The following is a 16631-nucleotide window of genomic DNA, read 5'->3' as shown; positions in this document are numbered from 1 at the left end:
ACTAGATTTTTTATTGATAATCCGTCATCTAGTTCCCTCTATTTATGAACCCACTATCCAAAATATTGATATTTCGGATCATGCGCTTGTCTCAAGCATTTGACATCCTACAGTATCTCAACAGTCTCGAGGAAGATGGCGCATGAATACAAATAATGTTGTTAATAACGACAACAAACCCAAACTTTTATCATAAACTCATGAATATTTTATGTTTATTCCTGAAGTTGTTGTTGTAAACAGATGGATGCCTTTAAGGCATACATTAGGGGGTGGAGGGTTAAAATTTCCATTATGGCTCATACAGATAAGATATTTATTTCACGAATTAACAAATTAGACAACCAATTGCTAAATATGAACGTCTTTTTATTACATCCAGTGACAGTAAACACAAAATACACTTGCAAAAACTTCACTATGAACTCAACTCTATATTAAGCACTAGAGCAGGCATACACATTTCTAATTCAAAAGCTAAATTCTGTTTAATGGCAATAGATCTGGAAGATGTTTAGCAAACTATTTGCGTATTAAGAACGCTAAAACTCAAATCAGTGCTATCCATAAATCGGATGGCCAAGCAGACATATCCCATACAGCAATAGTGAATTCATTTATGGAGTATTATTCAGATGTATGTATTAAACCTCCCACAAGTGATTTATCACTTATTGATAATTTTTTAGAGAAGTGTGGTTTATCTCAATTTTCTCAATTAGCCAGTGATAAATTAGATATGCCAATTTCTTTTGATGAAGTACTCTTTAGCTATTAAATCACTCAAGTTCCGTAAATCTCCAGGCCCGGATGGTATTCCTGCAGAGTTTTATAAAGAATTTGCTACTCTCCTATCACCACATTTATTCAAATTATTTACCAATTTTAGTCTTACAGGAACAACATCAAAGTCTTTTAAAGAAGCTTTAATTATATTTCTTCCAATACCAGATAAAGACCCCTCTATGGTTTCAAACTACCGTCCTATTTCCTGGATTAATCAGCATTGTAAATTTTCACGCAAAGATCCTGGGAACAAGATTAGCTTCAGTTTTGCATTCCATTGTGCATATTGATCAATCAGGTTTCATGAAAACAGACGGTCAATAAACAATGTAAGAATATTACTCCATGCAATTGAAAGTGGAGCATCATTAACTCAACCTGCTGGCCTTCTAGCTATAGATTCAGAAAAAGCCTTTAATAAAGTACATTGGCAATATCTCTTTCATACATTGGCTGCATTTAATATGGGTTCCTCATTTATTCCTAAGATTTCAGCTTTATATTCGGGTCCGTCTGCGCTTCTTTTTATTAATAGTCAGAGGTCCAATACATTTTTACTTTACAGAGGTACTAGGCAAGGATACCCATTATTGCCTTTACTTTTCTTACTTGCAATAGACCTTTGTTACTTGCGATCAGAAATTCTAAGGAAATTGAAGGTTTTACTATTAAAACCTCTGCATATGCTAATGACTTGCTTCTCTATATAGGTAATCTGGCTTCATCAATTCCCTCATTATTACATTTAATTAATGCTTATTCACAATTTTCAGGATACTCATTAAATACTAAAAAACATATTTTTTTTCCTTAAATGTTCATTGTTTATCAGTTATGGTTCCTAACAAAGATATAATTTGGGTTGCTAATAAAATCAAATACCTGGGTATAATATTTTCACATAATATAAAACAATCAATTTCATTAAACTGTGAATGTATTTTAGACTATATCAGAAAAAATATGCAAAAATGGTCTGCACTTCATTTAACCTGGTGGGAGAAGATAGAGTCAATTAAAATGGTTATTGCTCCAAAAATATTTTACTTTCTATCCATGATGCCTACAGAGCTTCCTCTTAAATTCTATTAAAAGAACTAGACAGTATCATTACCAGATTTAATTGGAATAACAAACCTCCTCGTATAATCTGTAAGAAATTGAAGGTAGTCAAGAACAATGGTGTTTTAGGTTTACCTGATTTTGTAAAGTATCATAAAGCATTAATTTTAAAGCATAGTACATTATGGTTTCAAACTGTGACACCTAACAATACTCCAACTTGGTTTAGTATTGAACAAAGCTTGGTCAACAATTGTGAAATCTACAAATTAATATTAAATGATTTCTCAATACCCGATGGCATTTGCGTTACACTCATCATCATGGTATAATCTTAGACTGAAATTAAATAGATCCACAACATTTTGGAATTCGTGGATTAAAGCTGGTATTTTTTACTTGAAAGATATATACCGTGACAATTCTTTTTTTTTAATCTTTTCAGGAACTACAACAATTGTTCAAGATAAAATCTGCAGATAGTTATAAATATGAACTATTGTGTAATTTAATATTAGACTCTTTCCCTAATAATTTCCCCCAAAATACGGCCTCTGATTTGGCTGTATACATACAAACCCTGGCCTCCTCATCCCATGCTGTATCTCTCTTTTATTTAAAAAAAAAATGGAATGGAAGTACAAGTGATAATATTAATTTCCTAACTTCTTTTTGGAATAAAGAATTAGATATTGCATTATCCTTAGATATTTGGTGGAAAAATCTTTCTGAATAATGTCTTAGCATGGTTGCCCATTTCAATATATCAAAGAAATACATTATTTTATTCAATTGCTTAAGGAGTTCTTTCAGGTTATATAAAGCAAAATTGTTGATTTCATGTGTATGTTGGAATTGCTCTCAACAAGAAGGACTGTTAAAACATTTGCTCTTTGAATGTCCTAACATTAGTAAGTTTTGGAGTGATGTTTGGAATATAGTAACGAAAATATTAAATATTACTGATATATTGTCCTATACTATAATAATCTGTAAATCAGTCGTTATTACAACAAAATTGACAGATCTTGAAGGCAAGCTTTTTGATTTTTTAACTTCAGCTGCATTGAAATCCATTATTGCTAATTGGAGAAATGCTTCATTACTGTCAGTACATACATGGTGGGTATGGATAGTTTTTTCTCTTACAGGTATTACCCATAGCACTTCTAATTATCATTTATTTTGGAAACCAATTGATAATTATATAGCTCTACAGTCATCACTATGTTTAATCTGTTGATTAAATGAATAACTGTATAACTATTTTTTTGTATAACTACATAGGTCTACTCAAGTTGTACTATAGTCATAATAAGTGGTAATAATTTTTCTATTGAAAGAATTATCTACTTTCTATTTTCTATCATTTCTTCTTTTCTTTTCTTTTCTTTTCCTTTCTTTTCTTTATTATTCTTATCTTCCTTTTCCTTACTTTTCTATTACTATACTATATACTTATATTAATGAGTACTTAAAATTGTTTAGCAGATATTAAAATGTTAAATAAATGTTAGACAGTTCACCAATTAGCAAAGTATAACATATGTGTACCTTTTTCCAATGCTCTTTTTTGTGTTGTCTTTTTTATTTATGATCAAAATCAATAAATTATTTGAACTAGTAATTCTGCATTACAAGCGTAACACGAAATTACTAAATTCTGCAAGCGGGATAAGAAATTCCGCCAACACCTACTTATAAGTCCCTAATAAAGTGGTACTCTCTGTACCCAGGACCTGTACATTAAATGCTACTAGTGGGCCTGCAGCACTTATCCTGCCACCCACTTGAGTAACCCTTTAAACATATTTCAACCTGCCACTGCAGCCTGTGTGTGCAGTTTTGAATTGCAATGTCAACCTGTAGCAAGGCTAAGTCCTTCCTCTTTAATACATATCAGTCACCCTTAGGGTAGGCTCTAAACAGCCCACAGTGCAGGGTGCAGTGTTTTTAAAAAGTATGACATTTACCTTTAAGTTTTACATGGTCTGATAGACAAAACTCTTAAATTGTTTTTTCACTATTGCAAGGCCTACCTCTCTCATTGGATGACATTGGAGTTACCTTATTTCATTTAATAAGCTGTAACTTCCAAATGGGAACAGGTAATTATTTCATATTTGGTGTCATTGGAATTGTAACAAAAAATCCTCGCTGATGATGAGGTCCTATTTGTTATTATAATTTTGAAAGGGCACTTTTAGAAAGTTGGCATTTGCCTGTCTTATCCTTTAAGTGTTTGCAGCCTGTCACTGGGTCAGTTACACTTTGTGACCTAGACAGTCACACACAATAGAGAGCTTAAGTGTGCTTGGATGGGCTATCACTGGCAGGATGGGAGGGCGGAGTTAGGCACAATCCCACTTACACCTGCATAGGCTGTGGCCTGCCTTCACACAAAGGATTGCATACTCCTCGTAGTTAGTTTAGAGCCAGGGCAGGGAGGAAAGAGACCTGTGCACTTCAAAGGTAAACCTCTAGAAGCTTCTCCCACTTTAAGCGAGGCAACAAGTACAAATATTGAACCTCAGACATACAAACTCCTGATTACACTTCTGGACATTTACAAGACTCTGCCAGGAAAAAAGACTGCGGTGCTCAGAAAGGATTGATACTCTGCTGCATTGGTGCACTGAAGGTCTGCTGCCTCCGGTACTGACCTGCTGCTTGCTGCCCTCTTGTCTGGGTGAGAATGACTGGACCTGTAATCTGTACCAAAGACCACCAGAGTGATCCCTTGTAACCAGCACCTCAAATCTGGAACTCTGAGTTCTTCTCTGCTAAGTGGTGCCCGAAGGTGCTCTACCAGCCCTTCTGTGGATCCATCAGAACCAACACATCTTCTCAGCTGCGCAGTGCAACCCGAGCAGAACCAATGCTGCTGCGAGAACTCTCCCAGTGCAAGGACGTCGCATTGATCTTGCAGCCTGCATCATAACCGCCACTGCACGACTCATGCCTGATGCAGGCGCTAGCACTGCAAATCTCTCATCAATGGCAGCCTCGACAACGAAGCAGGTTCTTGCATCGCAGCCTCGCAGCTCCTTGGAACCGATGCATCGCCTCAGCTGCACTATACATCCTTGATGTATAGTCATTGCATTACAAGCACTCATTGACGGGATCCTTCTTAATGACGCAGGACCTTGCATCGCAACTTCACAGCTCCTCGGAAACACCACATCACCTCAGCAGACGGACACTTCCTTGACGTGGTACCTCATAATGCTATGCAACCAGGAATTAAGGTACTCTTATTCAGAAGACTTAACTGGGTCCCTGTAGCGAGCCCACGCTCCATCGCACCAAATCTGAACTTATGGTTTTGTCCCTGGTCCAAGGTTTTCACAGTTATCCCTTAGTGTTATTTTCATTTAAATCTTCAGAATTGCATACCTCCTGTTCTACTGATGGCATTTTTGTCATTTTAGTCCTGAATTGTTTTTAAAATTTCTCTATTTTTCTAATCTGGTGTGGGATCTTTTTTGTGGTGTATTCTTACTTTGTTACTGTATGAAATATTGCACAAATACTTTACACATTGCCTCTGAGTTAAGCCTAACTGCTCTATGCCAAGCTACCTGAGGGATGACCACAAGTTAATTTAGGGTATTCTTTCTGTTTTCACCCTGAAAAAATGTTGGTTCCTGCTTGAGAAGGGCTTTACCCCCTTAAGCAGTAACCCAAATTCTTACAAAAAGCACCTCATTTCCCAGATTCACTAGTGGGAGAAAAACCCAGATTCCAGAATAAATGGGAAGAAGAACTGAGGAAATGCTTCACTGAAGAACAATGGAATATAAGGATGTGAAACAATAGAAAAACGATTGCCCTGCTCAAGGTAGAGAAGCCAAAAAAACAATGTTGTTGTTTATGTGGCATCTCACACCCTCAAAGATATGTGTAATATATTTAGTAAATGCTGGAGAGATTATGTTACTAGGGGAACATTTACATAAGTGTGGTTAGGTTGTGAGAAAATCTAGCATTTCTTGGAGGAAGTCATGAAAGCACTTAGGGAGGAGCTACGGGTGAAAATTCCTGAGGACTTCTAGGTTTGTTCTAAATGCTCAATAGATCTCTCGTGAGAGTTTACCAGCCTTCTAATCTGGAATGTCACTTTCAGATAACCAAACAATCCTGGCAAAATGGTGAACCAAGCATACTTCACACATGCATCAGTGGTACCATTGATTGTGGTACATCTTGGTCATGAAGAAGATCACATATACATGAAGATAAATCCTTCAAGTAAGACTGGGCTCTAATATGCACTTATTTTGGAAGGGACCATGGAGATCTTACATGCCCAGGACATTTAGGATTTGCAAATACTCTCCAAGGACTAAATAGATACCATAACTTAGATGGAAGGGATAATCGTAAATACAAGGTGTACTTGCTCAATGAACCATTCTCTATTAGCTCTAACTGGCCCACGGGATGTGTTTAGAGTTTGGTTTGCTTTTGTATACAGGTACTTCAGCAAGACTGTATGCTTTAAAAAAATATTCTGATAATGGACTTTAAAAATGTTTGGAATCCTAACATAGGTGGATGGATGATTCGATAAATAGATGGCTCGATTGATAGATCAATGCACGGTTCTCCAAAGTCAGTCCTGGAAGACTGGATACATGCCAGATTTTTAAGATAACTACATTTATCTAATTGTGGATATGGTTAAAAATCTGGCATGGATCCGACCCTTTAGGATCGACTTTGCAGAACCCCGGATTAATGGATCGAAGGACAACAGAAGGAGCGAATATCTTATTTGTGACTTTCAATAAACACATGAGGGAGGAATGCATATCTGGGACATTTTGTTACCAAAGAAAAAATCAATACTAGGTCTTGGTCATGTGTACTAGAGGTACAGATCAAGGCTTTACACAAACATCCAAAAAAGGTCTGCAAGTTCGATAAATGGGTAGTGGATTTCACGGCATGTTCCAGGTGACAGGTCAATGTCATTCAGTACATTTCCATACCTTCTTAACCCAACTTATCTGCCATTCGAAGTAAAATCACTCTCACCTCTTTGACCTCCTCTGCTGTTGATGGCTGGAAGAATAGTTCTGGATTTGAGCCATATGTTTGAGCCCAGTTTTGGAACTTGTGACCACAGCGACCCAGAACCTATGAATAATAGAACACAGAGGACATCAGCAAAGCCTAAGCAACTTATTTAATTTATTCTGCAAGCTAAAGCTGTCCGTTTTCAAGAAAAAATAACAATGTATTCGAGTTATAGATTGCAGTCCATAAAAATAACATGCATGAAAATCTTTTCGATAGTAAAATATTACATACTGAAAAATGATAACTACTTGTTACTAAGATGAACTGCAAGTGTGCACCCTAACGTTTCAAAAACATAGGGGCATATTAGCAAGAACTTCATTAAAATTTTTGCTGTTTTAGCAGCAGGAAACTGCCGCTAAAACGGCGATTAATGGCCTTGCTAATTTGCGGTATAGAATTCCAATAGAAACACAGGTAAGATGAGCAGGACATCTAACCTGGGTTTCTATTGGAATTCAATAACGCATATTAGCAAGCCCATTGTCGGCGTTTTAGCTGCAGTTTCCTGCCGCTAAAATGGCGATAATTTTAATGAGGTTCTTGCTAATATGCCCCATAATTACATAAAGTATGAACGGATGCTACGAAGAGTCAATCAAAGAAAGTAAAGTACCACATATGGCAAGGATGTTGCAGCTACAACTACTAGTATTTGGCTGCTCGCATCCTCTCCGCCTCTGCCCCTCATCACCCCACCTTCATTCAGCCTCCTCCCTTCTTGCACAGTGTCGTAAAAAGGCAGTGTACAGCAAGTTAAGTATGTTTTGATGCAACACAGGGCCGGCTTTAGCGCTGGTGGTGCCCAGGGAGCCCCCCATGTGGCCTAATTCCCAGATTCCCTCAATACCACCTGGCAAAGGTGCCCCTTTCCATTACCTCTATCTCAAATGCATTTCATTTGTTTTAAAGCGCTAGTAAAGGCTGGCTTTACTGATTCACTCAGCTAGCCACATAAAATACAGATCAGTTTTCTGCAGCAGGCATATTAACCCTCTACACTACTTTATGGAGAGTCAGAGCTGCCTCAAGACAAAACTCAGATCTCTCTCTCTAGCAGGAACATTAATCACAAGAGTTATCACGGCATTTTTATTGCCATGAAAACTGGACACACAAGGAACTCTGCAGCAGGTGCGTTTTAATCATGTGATATTGATGAGCACAGCGCCACCCTTGCCAGGCCAGTGTCCAGTGCAGCCGCACTGGTCACACCACCTTCAGCTGGCCCTGCTTCGGGTGCACAGCTTGCTTGTGTGTCTGCACTGCTATCCCGTCATATGCAGTCTTTGCCTGCTTTACTCTGCTGTGGCTTGTCTTCTTTTAGACGGGTGCTCTGTGTGTAGACTACCCTAATCAGTATTCCACTTCTGCCCTGGTTTGCAGTCTGTTCGGCGTTTTTGCACCACTGTCCATGCGTTGACAGTCTGCCATCCGATGAATTTAAGTGGCCTGGATATGAGAGGTGGCCTAATGCATTGAGCTGCTGACTTTGGAACTGAGAAACCAGGTTCAAGTCCTGGCGTTGGCCCAATATCCAATGATTATGGGCAAATCCCGTAATCTCCACGTCATTGGAAAAAAACATCAATCTGGTGCTCATATGAACCACCACGAACCCTTTGGGCCAAGTTTGCGCAATATGCAAAAACAAATTAAAATGGTGGGTGGGAACCCTGCTGCATGTCGGACTGCCCAGACTTCCGCTCGTCAGTCAGGAGCTCTGTCCTACATTGCACCCAGTACTAGTCCTACCAAACAAACCAAGCTTCATCTAACAAGGCAGACTGTTTCCTACCAATTAGGCAAAATTCTACTGCTAAGTAATCATAGCAACCACATTCCTTACCACCCAAGCAAGCACTCTCCATTCATATCACTTCTGAGCATCTGTGCTTCTTTTCTACGTGAAGGTCTGATACAAAATGGTCTAAGCTTCTAATATTTTGTCTTTGAACCTTTTTAAGCATCAGATGTCAATGTTTTGCATTTCCTTCAAAGAGTCTCATTGGTTCAAGCACCGTGCACTGTCTGTGCTCTGTTCTTCACATAGCCATCCTGCAGTGTGCACTGTTGCCTCACCTGCCCTATGTGTGGGCCTCTTTCTACTCGCTTACTCTGTGTGTCTCAAGTACAAATGCCTTTCTTGTTTTAAGGAATGCAGTAAATACTACATAATACATTTTATGTGCTCCGAGCACGATAGATCTGGGTCCACAAATAAGCGTTACATTAGCAGTGTTTTCCTGCATAAACTCAACATAAAAAGGTTGGGTGGGCGCCAAAAAAAAGTGTGCCCTGGGCGCCACCAATGTTAAAGCATGCCCTATGTCTTGGTGCCGTACTCATGCAATGCTGGAACAATGGTTGTGAAAAGATTCTAGCATTTGCTTCAAAGGCTTTGAGGGGTGCAGAGGCCACTTATTCGACCATAGAGAAAGGGGCTCTTGGTTTCTGGGGTGCAATATTTTACATCATTTGGGAAATACTGATCAAACCAGGCCGCATCCGACCCAACAGTGCCGGTGCGGACATGGACGTCAGTTGTCTAGCTTAGGTATTCATCCTAGGCTAGTGTAGATAATGTGCAGTGCTTAAGGAACAGTGAGAGTTAAAATAGACTACCTAGATTCTGAAATTATTGAGGCAGAAATCTATGTGTCAGGGTTAAAAACACGCTGAGTAGTAAGACTACCCTGTAGCGCTATGTAGCACGGTCGACATGTTTCAGCCATAGGGGCATTTCCCCGGCTTTCTTCAGGACCTTTGGACTTGGAATAGCTACTGCAAATACACATGATATATTATGTGAAAAATTAATAATAAATTGTGTGCAAAAATAATAATCAATAGATGTACTAGACAAAGTCACATATCTACCAGGAAACTTGACCGTTTGGTTAAAGTCCACTGGAGGGAGAGAAACACATCTTCTTCCTATTATGAAGAAAAAAGATCTTATTGTTTCCACAACACTTAAATACATACACAAAGCCGCCTAAATACACAAGTACTCGTATAGTATGTACACCTGCATGAATAATTTACATTCTGCATATTAGCAAGCATATTAGCTAAATCACATGGAGGCATTTTCCTCCCAGTGATACTCACCCAGCTTTGTGTGGGTGAAGACCTCACCTCACCCGGCAACCGCTCGGGAGTATGAGGCCCCGCTCTGTAGTGTAGAGAGAAAAGGGCACATTCAGCACACAACTGTAAGGTGCCCAACCTGATTACTCTGCACATAAACCCAACAAACGTATGCCAGAACCCCACTCGTCCAACTACCAAGCCAATCTACACAGGGACTGTCATAGGCTGTCTAAGGAATCCCTCACACTGTGACATTCCTCATGTCCTAAGAAATATAATATAGACATATGAGTGTGCCCATGCAGATATGCTCATTTTGTTATTACCAGGAAATATATTAGAAAACACGGAGGGGCGCCCAAAGATAGTACAATTGAACACCCCAACATGCGTTACTTGAGTATAGAGGACTTGTAACTTAAAAGTCCCAATACAGAGATGTTGTGGGCTGAAAAATCCTATCAAGGCTCTTGTTAGTAAAAGGAGGGACAAAAAGGGAAAAAACTGCCCTTCAGCAGGACCTGAATAATATCAGAGGTCCCATTCTGGAGATAACGTGCTTGTGGCTGAAAAGGCCATACACGCTCTTACCAAACATCTCTCCTCAACAGGAGTAGACTGAACTAATCTCTTCCACGGGAACTAACTAAAGTGCAGAAGACCGTCTCAAAAACGTGCAGACAAAGCGTGTAGGAAAGCCTGCAATGGCTCACCTGTCCGTCGGTGCCCCTGTTTTGAAAACCAAGCGGAAGTGGAGGTGAATGCAATACCGCCATGGCTCTATATATAGTAGCCGATGATTAGGTATTGAAAGTGTAAATGGACAACTCTGCACCTTTTACTAACAAGAGCCTTGATAGGATTTTTCAGCCCACAACATCTCTGTATTGGGACTTTTAAGTTACAAGTCCTCTATACTCAAGTAACGCATGTTGGGGTGTTCAATTGTACTATCTTTGGGCGCCCCTCCGTGTTTTCTAATATATTTCCTGGTAATAACAAAATGAGCATATCTGCATGGGCACACTCATATGTCTATATTATATTTCTTAGGACATGAGGAATGTCACAGTGTGAGGGATTCCTTAGACAGCCTATGACAGTCCCTGTGTAGATTGGCTTGGTAGTTGGACGAGTGGGGTTCTGGCATACGTTTGTTGGGTTTATGTGCAGAGTAATCAGGTTGGGCACCTTACAGTTGTGTGCTGAATGTGCCCTTTTCTCTCTACACTACAGAGCGGGGCCTCATACTCCCGAGCAGTTGCCGGGTGAGGTGAGGTCTTCACCCACACAAAGCTGGGTGAGTATCACTGGGAGGAAAATGCCTCCATGTGATTTAGCTAATATGCTTGCTAATATGCAGAATGTAAATTATTCATGCAGGTGTACATACTATACGAGTACTTGTGTATTTAGGCGGCTTTGTGTATGTATTTAAGTGTTGTGGAAACAATAAGATCTTTTTTCTTCATAATAGGAAGAAGATGTGTTTCTCTCCCTCCAGTGGACTTTAACCAAACGGTCAAGTTTCCTGGTAGATATGTGACTTTGTCTAGTACATCTATTGATTATTATTTTTGCACACAATTTATTATTAATTTTTCACATAATATATCATGTGTATTTGCAGTAGCTATTCCAAGTCCAAAGGTCCTGAAGAAAGCCAGGGAAATGCCCCTATGGCTGAAACATGTCGACCGTGCTACATAGCGCTACAGGGTAGTCTTACTACTCAGCGTGTTTTTAACCCTGACACATAGATTTCTGCCTCAATAATTTCAGAATCTAGGTAGTCTATTTTAACTCTCACTGTTCCTTAAGCACTGCACATTATCTACACTAGCCTAGGATGAATACCTAAGCTAGACAACTGACGTCCATGTCCGCACCGGCACTGTTGGGTCGGATGCGGCCTGGTTTGATCAGTATTTCCCAAATGATGTAACTTCCACCATAAAGGTGATCTGATGGGAATTATTCTAGCGTGTGTTTCTCACCAACATGGTGTTCTGAATCGCATTTCTTTCTTCCAACGACTCTTCCCATACACTCAGCCTACTGTTTCACAGTCTGGTATAGCCATACACCACTTCCTGACCTGTTCTGTTCTGTTGTGTGATGTATCTTGTGACTAGGGGTTTGAACAGACAGGTCGTAAAACATTCCCCTTTTGACCCTTCCACCACATTTTTGTTTTTGAGTGCAATATTTTAAACATTTTCTTCGGGTAAGGAGTTTATTTTGAGGATGGACCATAAACCATTAGTGGACTTATTCAGTAAAAATGGTGGAGGAAGGGCTACACCTTGTATTGCTAAATGGCAGTACAGACTTCAAAAGTTTAATTACAGGTTGGAGTGTGTGGTTGGTGTGAAAAGTTTGGTTGCACATTGTTTGTCGAGGCTGCCATTGAGTGAGGTAGACATGAAGTGGAAGGTGAATGATGCATTGAAAATTGTGTGTGTGGTGTGATCCATTGAGGTTGCTAGGAATTGGCCACCCTCTGAAGGAGAGAGAATAGAAGTGTTGGAGAGTGACGAAGAGTTACAGGGAGTTATGACATTTGTCACTGACCAGTGGCCCGCTACCAAAGAAATTTATGGAAATTGCATTCCTTAACAATGAGTTTCAGAAGAATTATCAGTTGTGGATGGTGTTTTGCCCACGTGTGGTTTATAGGTTGCGCATTCAAATCTTTGTGGTAAAGTGTTAAACCTTGTACATGAAGAGAACACTGGGATTCATGCTATCAAGTGAGGAGTCAGGGAAGGTTATGGATGCCCTGGAGCTGACATGGCTGTTGAACATTTTGTCTGGAATTGTTGTGCACACGTTATTAGTGACAAGGTGCAAGTAACAAGTCCTAGTCCTGTCAGTCCTGTTGTCACGGCTGACTTGACATAGTGTAAGCTGTCTTTCGATGTATCGTGGTTATATGGAGTGGTGGGCAGTGTGCTGGAGTATGCCTTTGTTTTAATTGATTATTTTACCAAATGGCCTGAAACTAAATTTGCTGAGAGTGTGAATTCCCATGCAGTCATACATTTTTTTAAAGGAGATGTTTCTGAGGGAAGGATATCCTGAAGAGATTGTGACTGACAACGGTGCTCATTGGTATCAAAGGAAGTGAGAGATTTTCAAGAATTCATTCTCATTAAGCACACAAGGACAGCCGTGTAAAATCCTTGCAGTAATGGATTGGTTTGAAAGGATGAATGCCCATCATCAAGGATCAAGTGCAATTAGCTTTGGTGAATCGCTTGGATTGGAAGGCTGTGATTAAGGACTTGGTGTGGGCTGTGAGGACTACAGCCCACAACAGAACAGGAGTGTCACTTTTTACGTTGTAAGAGGTAGAGTGGCTGGTTCTAAGCTCATTAAAGAATGGATGGACAAGAAAGTGGTTAATGCTGTGAAAATGGGTGCGTGGTGGATGTAAGATGTTAAGTGCAAAATAAATATGCTGCTGTTGGTGAGAATTATAACAAATTGCCTATGAAACTAGGTGATTGAGTGAGAATGAAGAAAGCAGGTCACATTCAGAAAGGATTCTCATGGTATTCGAAGCCAGTTCAGGTGAGAGAGGTACAGGATCAAGTTGTTGAACTGGAGAATTGAAAAGTGAGGAATAAAAGCATGGTGACAATTGTTCTGGACTCCGTGTCCTCGTATGTGTGTGAGAAGTTGGGGGTTAACACAAGAGGGTTGAGTTATGTTTGTATAGTTTCTTTTACTCTTATATTTTGATACTTTTCTCTTTATGACTTGCATTATAGCACATTTTTATTTTACTTTAAAACATACTGCACAGAAGCCATGCTGCTGTACAACATAGCTAAAAACACATTAATAAAACTAAATAGGCCTCATGCATACAAAAGTTATTTGCCTTTGTCAATATATATTTTTTTATGGTGGAGTGCATGCAACGCAGAATGGGAAGGGAGCCTGAGAGAAGGTAAGCAACAAGGTGGCGGGGGCCACAGGTTAATTAAAAAAAATTAAGTTCTAAAAAAGTGCTATAACTTGGCCCAGTATGACTAATATCCCGGGTGGGGATAGGCCACAACAGACACCTGAGGGAAGGAGGGAGGGTGCAAGCAACAGCACTTGGACCAAGCAACAGGAGAAGGACGAACACACAAAGCGAAAATGAAGCCAACACCCATTCACCAAAGAGAATCAAGGAAATAAGAGTGAAAAAGAAGCCAACCAATGACAAGCAATGGCAGCCTCGTACATTCGCCGCAGTTTGAGCTTGAGGGCTGAGGTGGGACTATGTCCCTAGACTTCCAGGTGTAGGAGTACTACAAAAGCAATGAAGGCGTCCAACAACACATAAGCCTTGTACCTTTCAATTTCAGAGCTGGGGTGGGACTACGTTTCCCACGCTGCCTTTCTGGGTCGCTGGACTTCTGGGTGCAGGAGCAGGAGTGCTACTAAAGCAGCGTAGGTGTCCCACAACGCGGGAGCCTCGTAGCTTCCCCACAGTTTGAATTTGAGAGCTGGGGTGGGACTACGTCCTCCAGACTGCCTTTCTTGGTCCCTGGACTTCCGTGTGCAGGAGCACAACAAAAGCAATGGAGGCGTCCGCAGCACGTCGAATGGAAAAGTACTGTGAGCTTGTTTGTTTTAAATTCCTTACGTGGTTTGAATTTCCCCTATAGCAAATATGTGCAAGAGGTAGGTTGCATCTGGGAGCTCCATTGCTCAACAACAGCCACTGTCACACCCGCATACTACAATTGATAACTTTTTGATGAGGGCGGTGGACTTGGTATCAAATGAAATCAAACCGGCTGAACGCTGGCTTTAGCTAACAACTAATGAACTGGATCTGCATCCATTGCGGATAGTGGATATCCCCTCCACACAAAATTATGTTCCACCAAGTCTACTTACTATGGGGCAGGTTTGGGACCTGCCCTAATGAAGAGGAGGCTGCTTGTGAAGGATTGATGGTTAAAGATGAGGGAACCGCTAGGGGGGAAGGGAGATTTCATCTAATTTGCCAATTTTCCTAACTATAGTTCTGCATACAAGATCTTAGCCCTAGATTCAGACACAGACCCTGGTCCAGTGGTGGAACATAAGAAAAAAGCTGTAAAACCTAAGACTCAGAGATGTATTGAAAAATCAGCTCTATGTGGGTCTAGTGATCAAAGGAATACGCCCGCTCCACCAGTTGATTCCTGGGATAGCATGAGTGCACATCTAGGTGATCTACTGGATTTGAAACTTCGCCCACTTTATGAACAATTGTATACACTAGAGTCAAAAACTGGAAATATATGTGAGGGGCTTTCCCAGAAGGCACAACAAACTCTGCCTATAGGAACTAATCCTTTGCAAGAATCGGTGAATAAGTTTGAGCAACAGTCAGTTTGTATGAGTGGGGATGTGGTGCAGTCGCCAACGTCGAAACTTGGGCTGGAGATACCAGAGCTGCCCTGCCCTTTGTTACAGCAGAGACCAGTGGATGATACTTTGACAGTGCCTCTAGATGATCCGGTGGACAATGGCAGTCGAAAGTCAGGATCTCTTCCAGTGATAGATTTACCACCCGCCTCATGTCCATATGTCATAGCACTGGCAACTGTACCAAGATTGTCCCCTGATCCCTCGGAATCTACTAGGACACTTATGAATGAACAGGGATGTGGAATTCCAATAGCCCACGCTCAGGACATATTGTTTGGGGTGAAGGGCAACAAGTTTTAATGTGTATTTTGTCCTTGGGACAAGAAGGCCCATACCCCTATAGCACAAACCCTTTGGCTGCCAGTTTACAGTAACACATTATAGATAAGGGAAGGTCATTGTCTGCAGTTAAGGTAACATTTGTATCCATGTGTTAATGCTATTCAAACTTGTATTTATGGTTCATTAATGCAAAGCCGTTATTATTTGGGTGAGCGCTCTAAGTAAATGTTGTAAGCTCGGGCTGCGCTACTGACAGTGATTCCAGTATAAAAATGTGAACACATGTTTTCAAAGTTTAGCAATATGAGATTACTAGCAGCCCGTCCCGACGTTGTCCGGGTATGAATTGCTGCTGGCCAGTAGTATATTGTTTTGTAGGATTTCGTTTAGATAGCATTTCTTATCTGTGACAGGCCTGTGAAACGCTCCGATTCACAGTGCACTGCTGATGCACTTAAGAGTGCGCGATCAGTAGTGTGTGAACTTGAGTTTCCCTACTTTATTTTTCCTTGCAATATTATATGGCGCGAACTCGACAACATGGCATGAGCACAATTTACATTACAGAAGAACACATTCATTTGTGGTAGGCACGGGGAGACAAAGCGATTTGCCTGGAATCACAGGATGTTGAGCTGATGCCGAGATTCGAACGTAGCTCCCCAGCTCTAAAGTTCGCAATTCTAGAACTTGTGGAGGGAGGTGTGTCTAAAAGTGTATGTCGGTGCTGGCCATCAATGAGAGAGACCTGTGCATTTTTCAAATGGGTGATGAAAAAATATGAGTATGTTGCTGGAGATGTGGGCCGCCATGCCACCAATGTACTTACCGGGGGAGGGTAAACACCCATTATTCCGCAACTTTCTTTCCGCATACCATCACTCCGCATACTTTCA

At 40.5% G+C, this 16631-nt stretch overlaps 1 protein-coding gene across 1 annotated transcript in view; it reads right to left on the bottom strand.

Moving 5' to 3' along the window:
• Positions 1 to 16631, bottom strand: part of LOC144763910 (L-gulonolactone oxidase-like) — an 802559-nt gene that overhangs the window by 678563 nt on the left and 107365 nt on the right. Inside the window, exon 2 of the mRNA XM_078649945.1 lies at positions 6892 to 6993. Within this exon, the coding sequence (XP_078506071.1) occupies positions 6892 to 6993 (102 nt within the window). The remainder of the gene's footprint in view (positions 1 to 6891; positions 6994 to 16631) is intronic.

This window comes from Lissotriton helveticus, chromosome 6 (genome assembly GCF_964261635.1).
Source record: "Lissotriton helveticus chromosome 6, aLisHel1.1, whole genome shotgun sequence".
Lineage (NCBI taxonomy): Eukaryota > Metazoa > Chordata > Amphibia > Caudata > Salamandridae > Lissotriton > Lissotriton helveticus.
The sequence above is the reverse complement of the archived record's forward strand: the minus strand, read 5'-3'. Positions and strand labels throughout refer to the sequence as shown.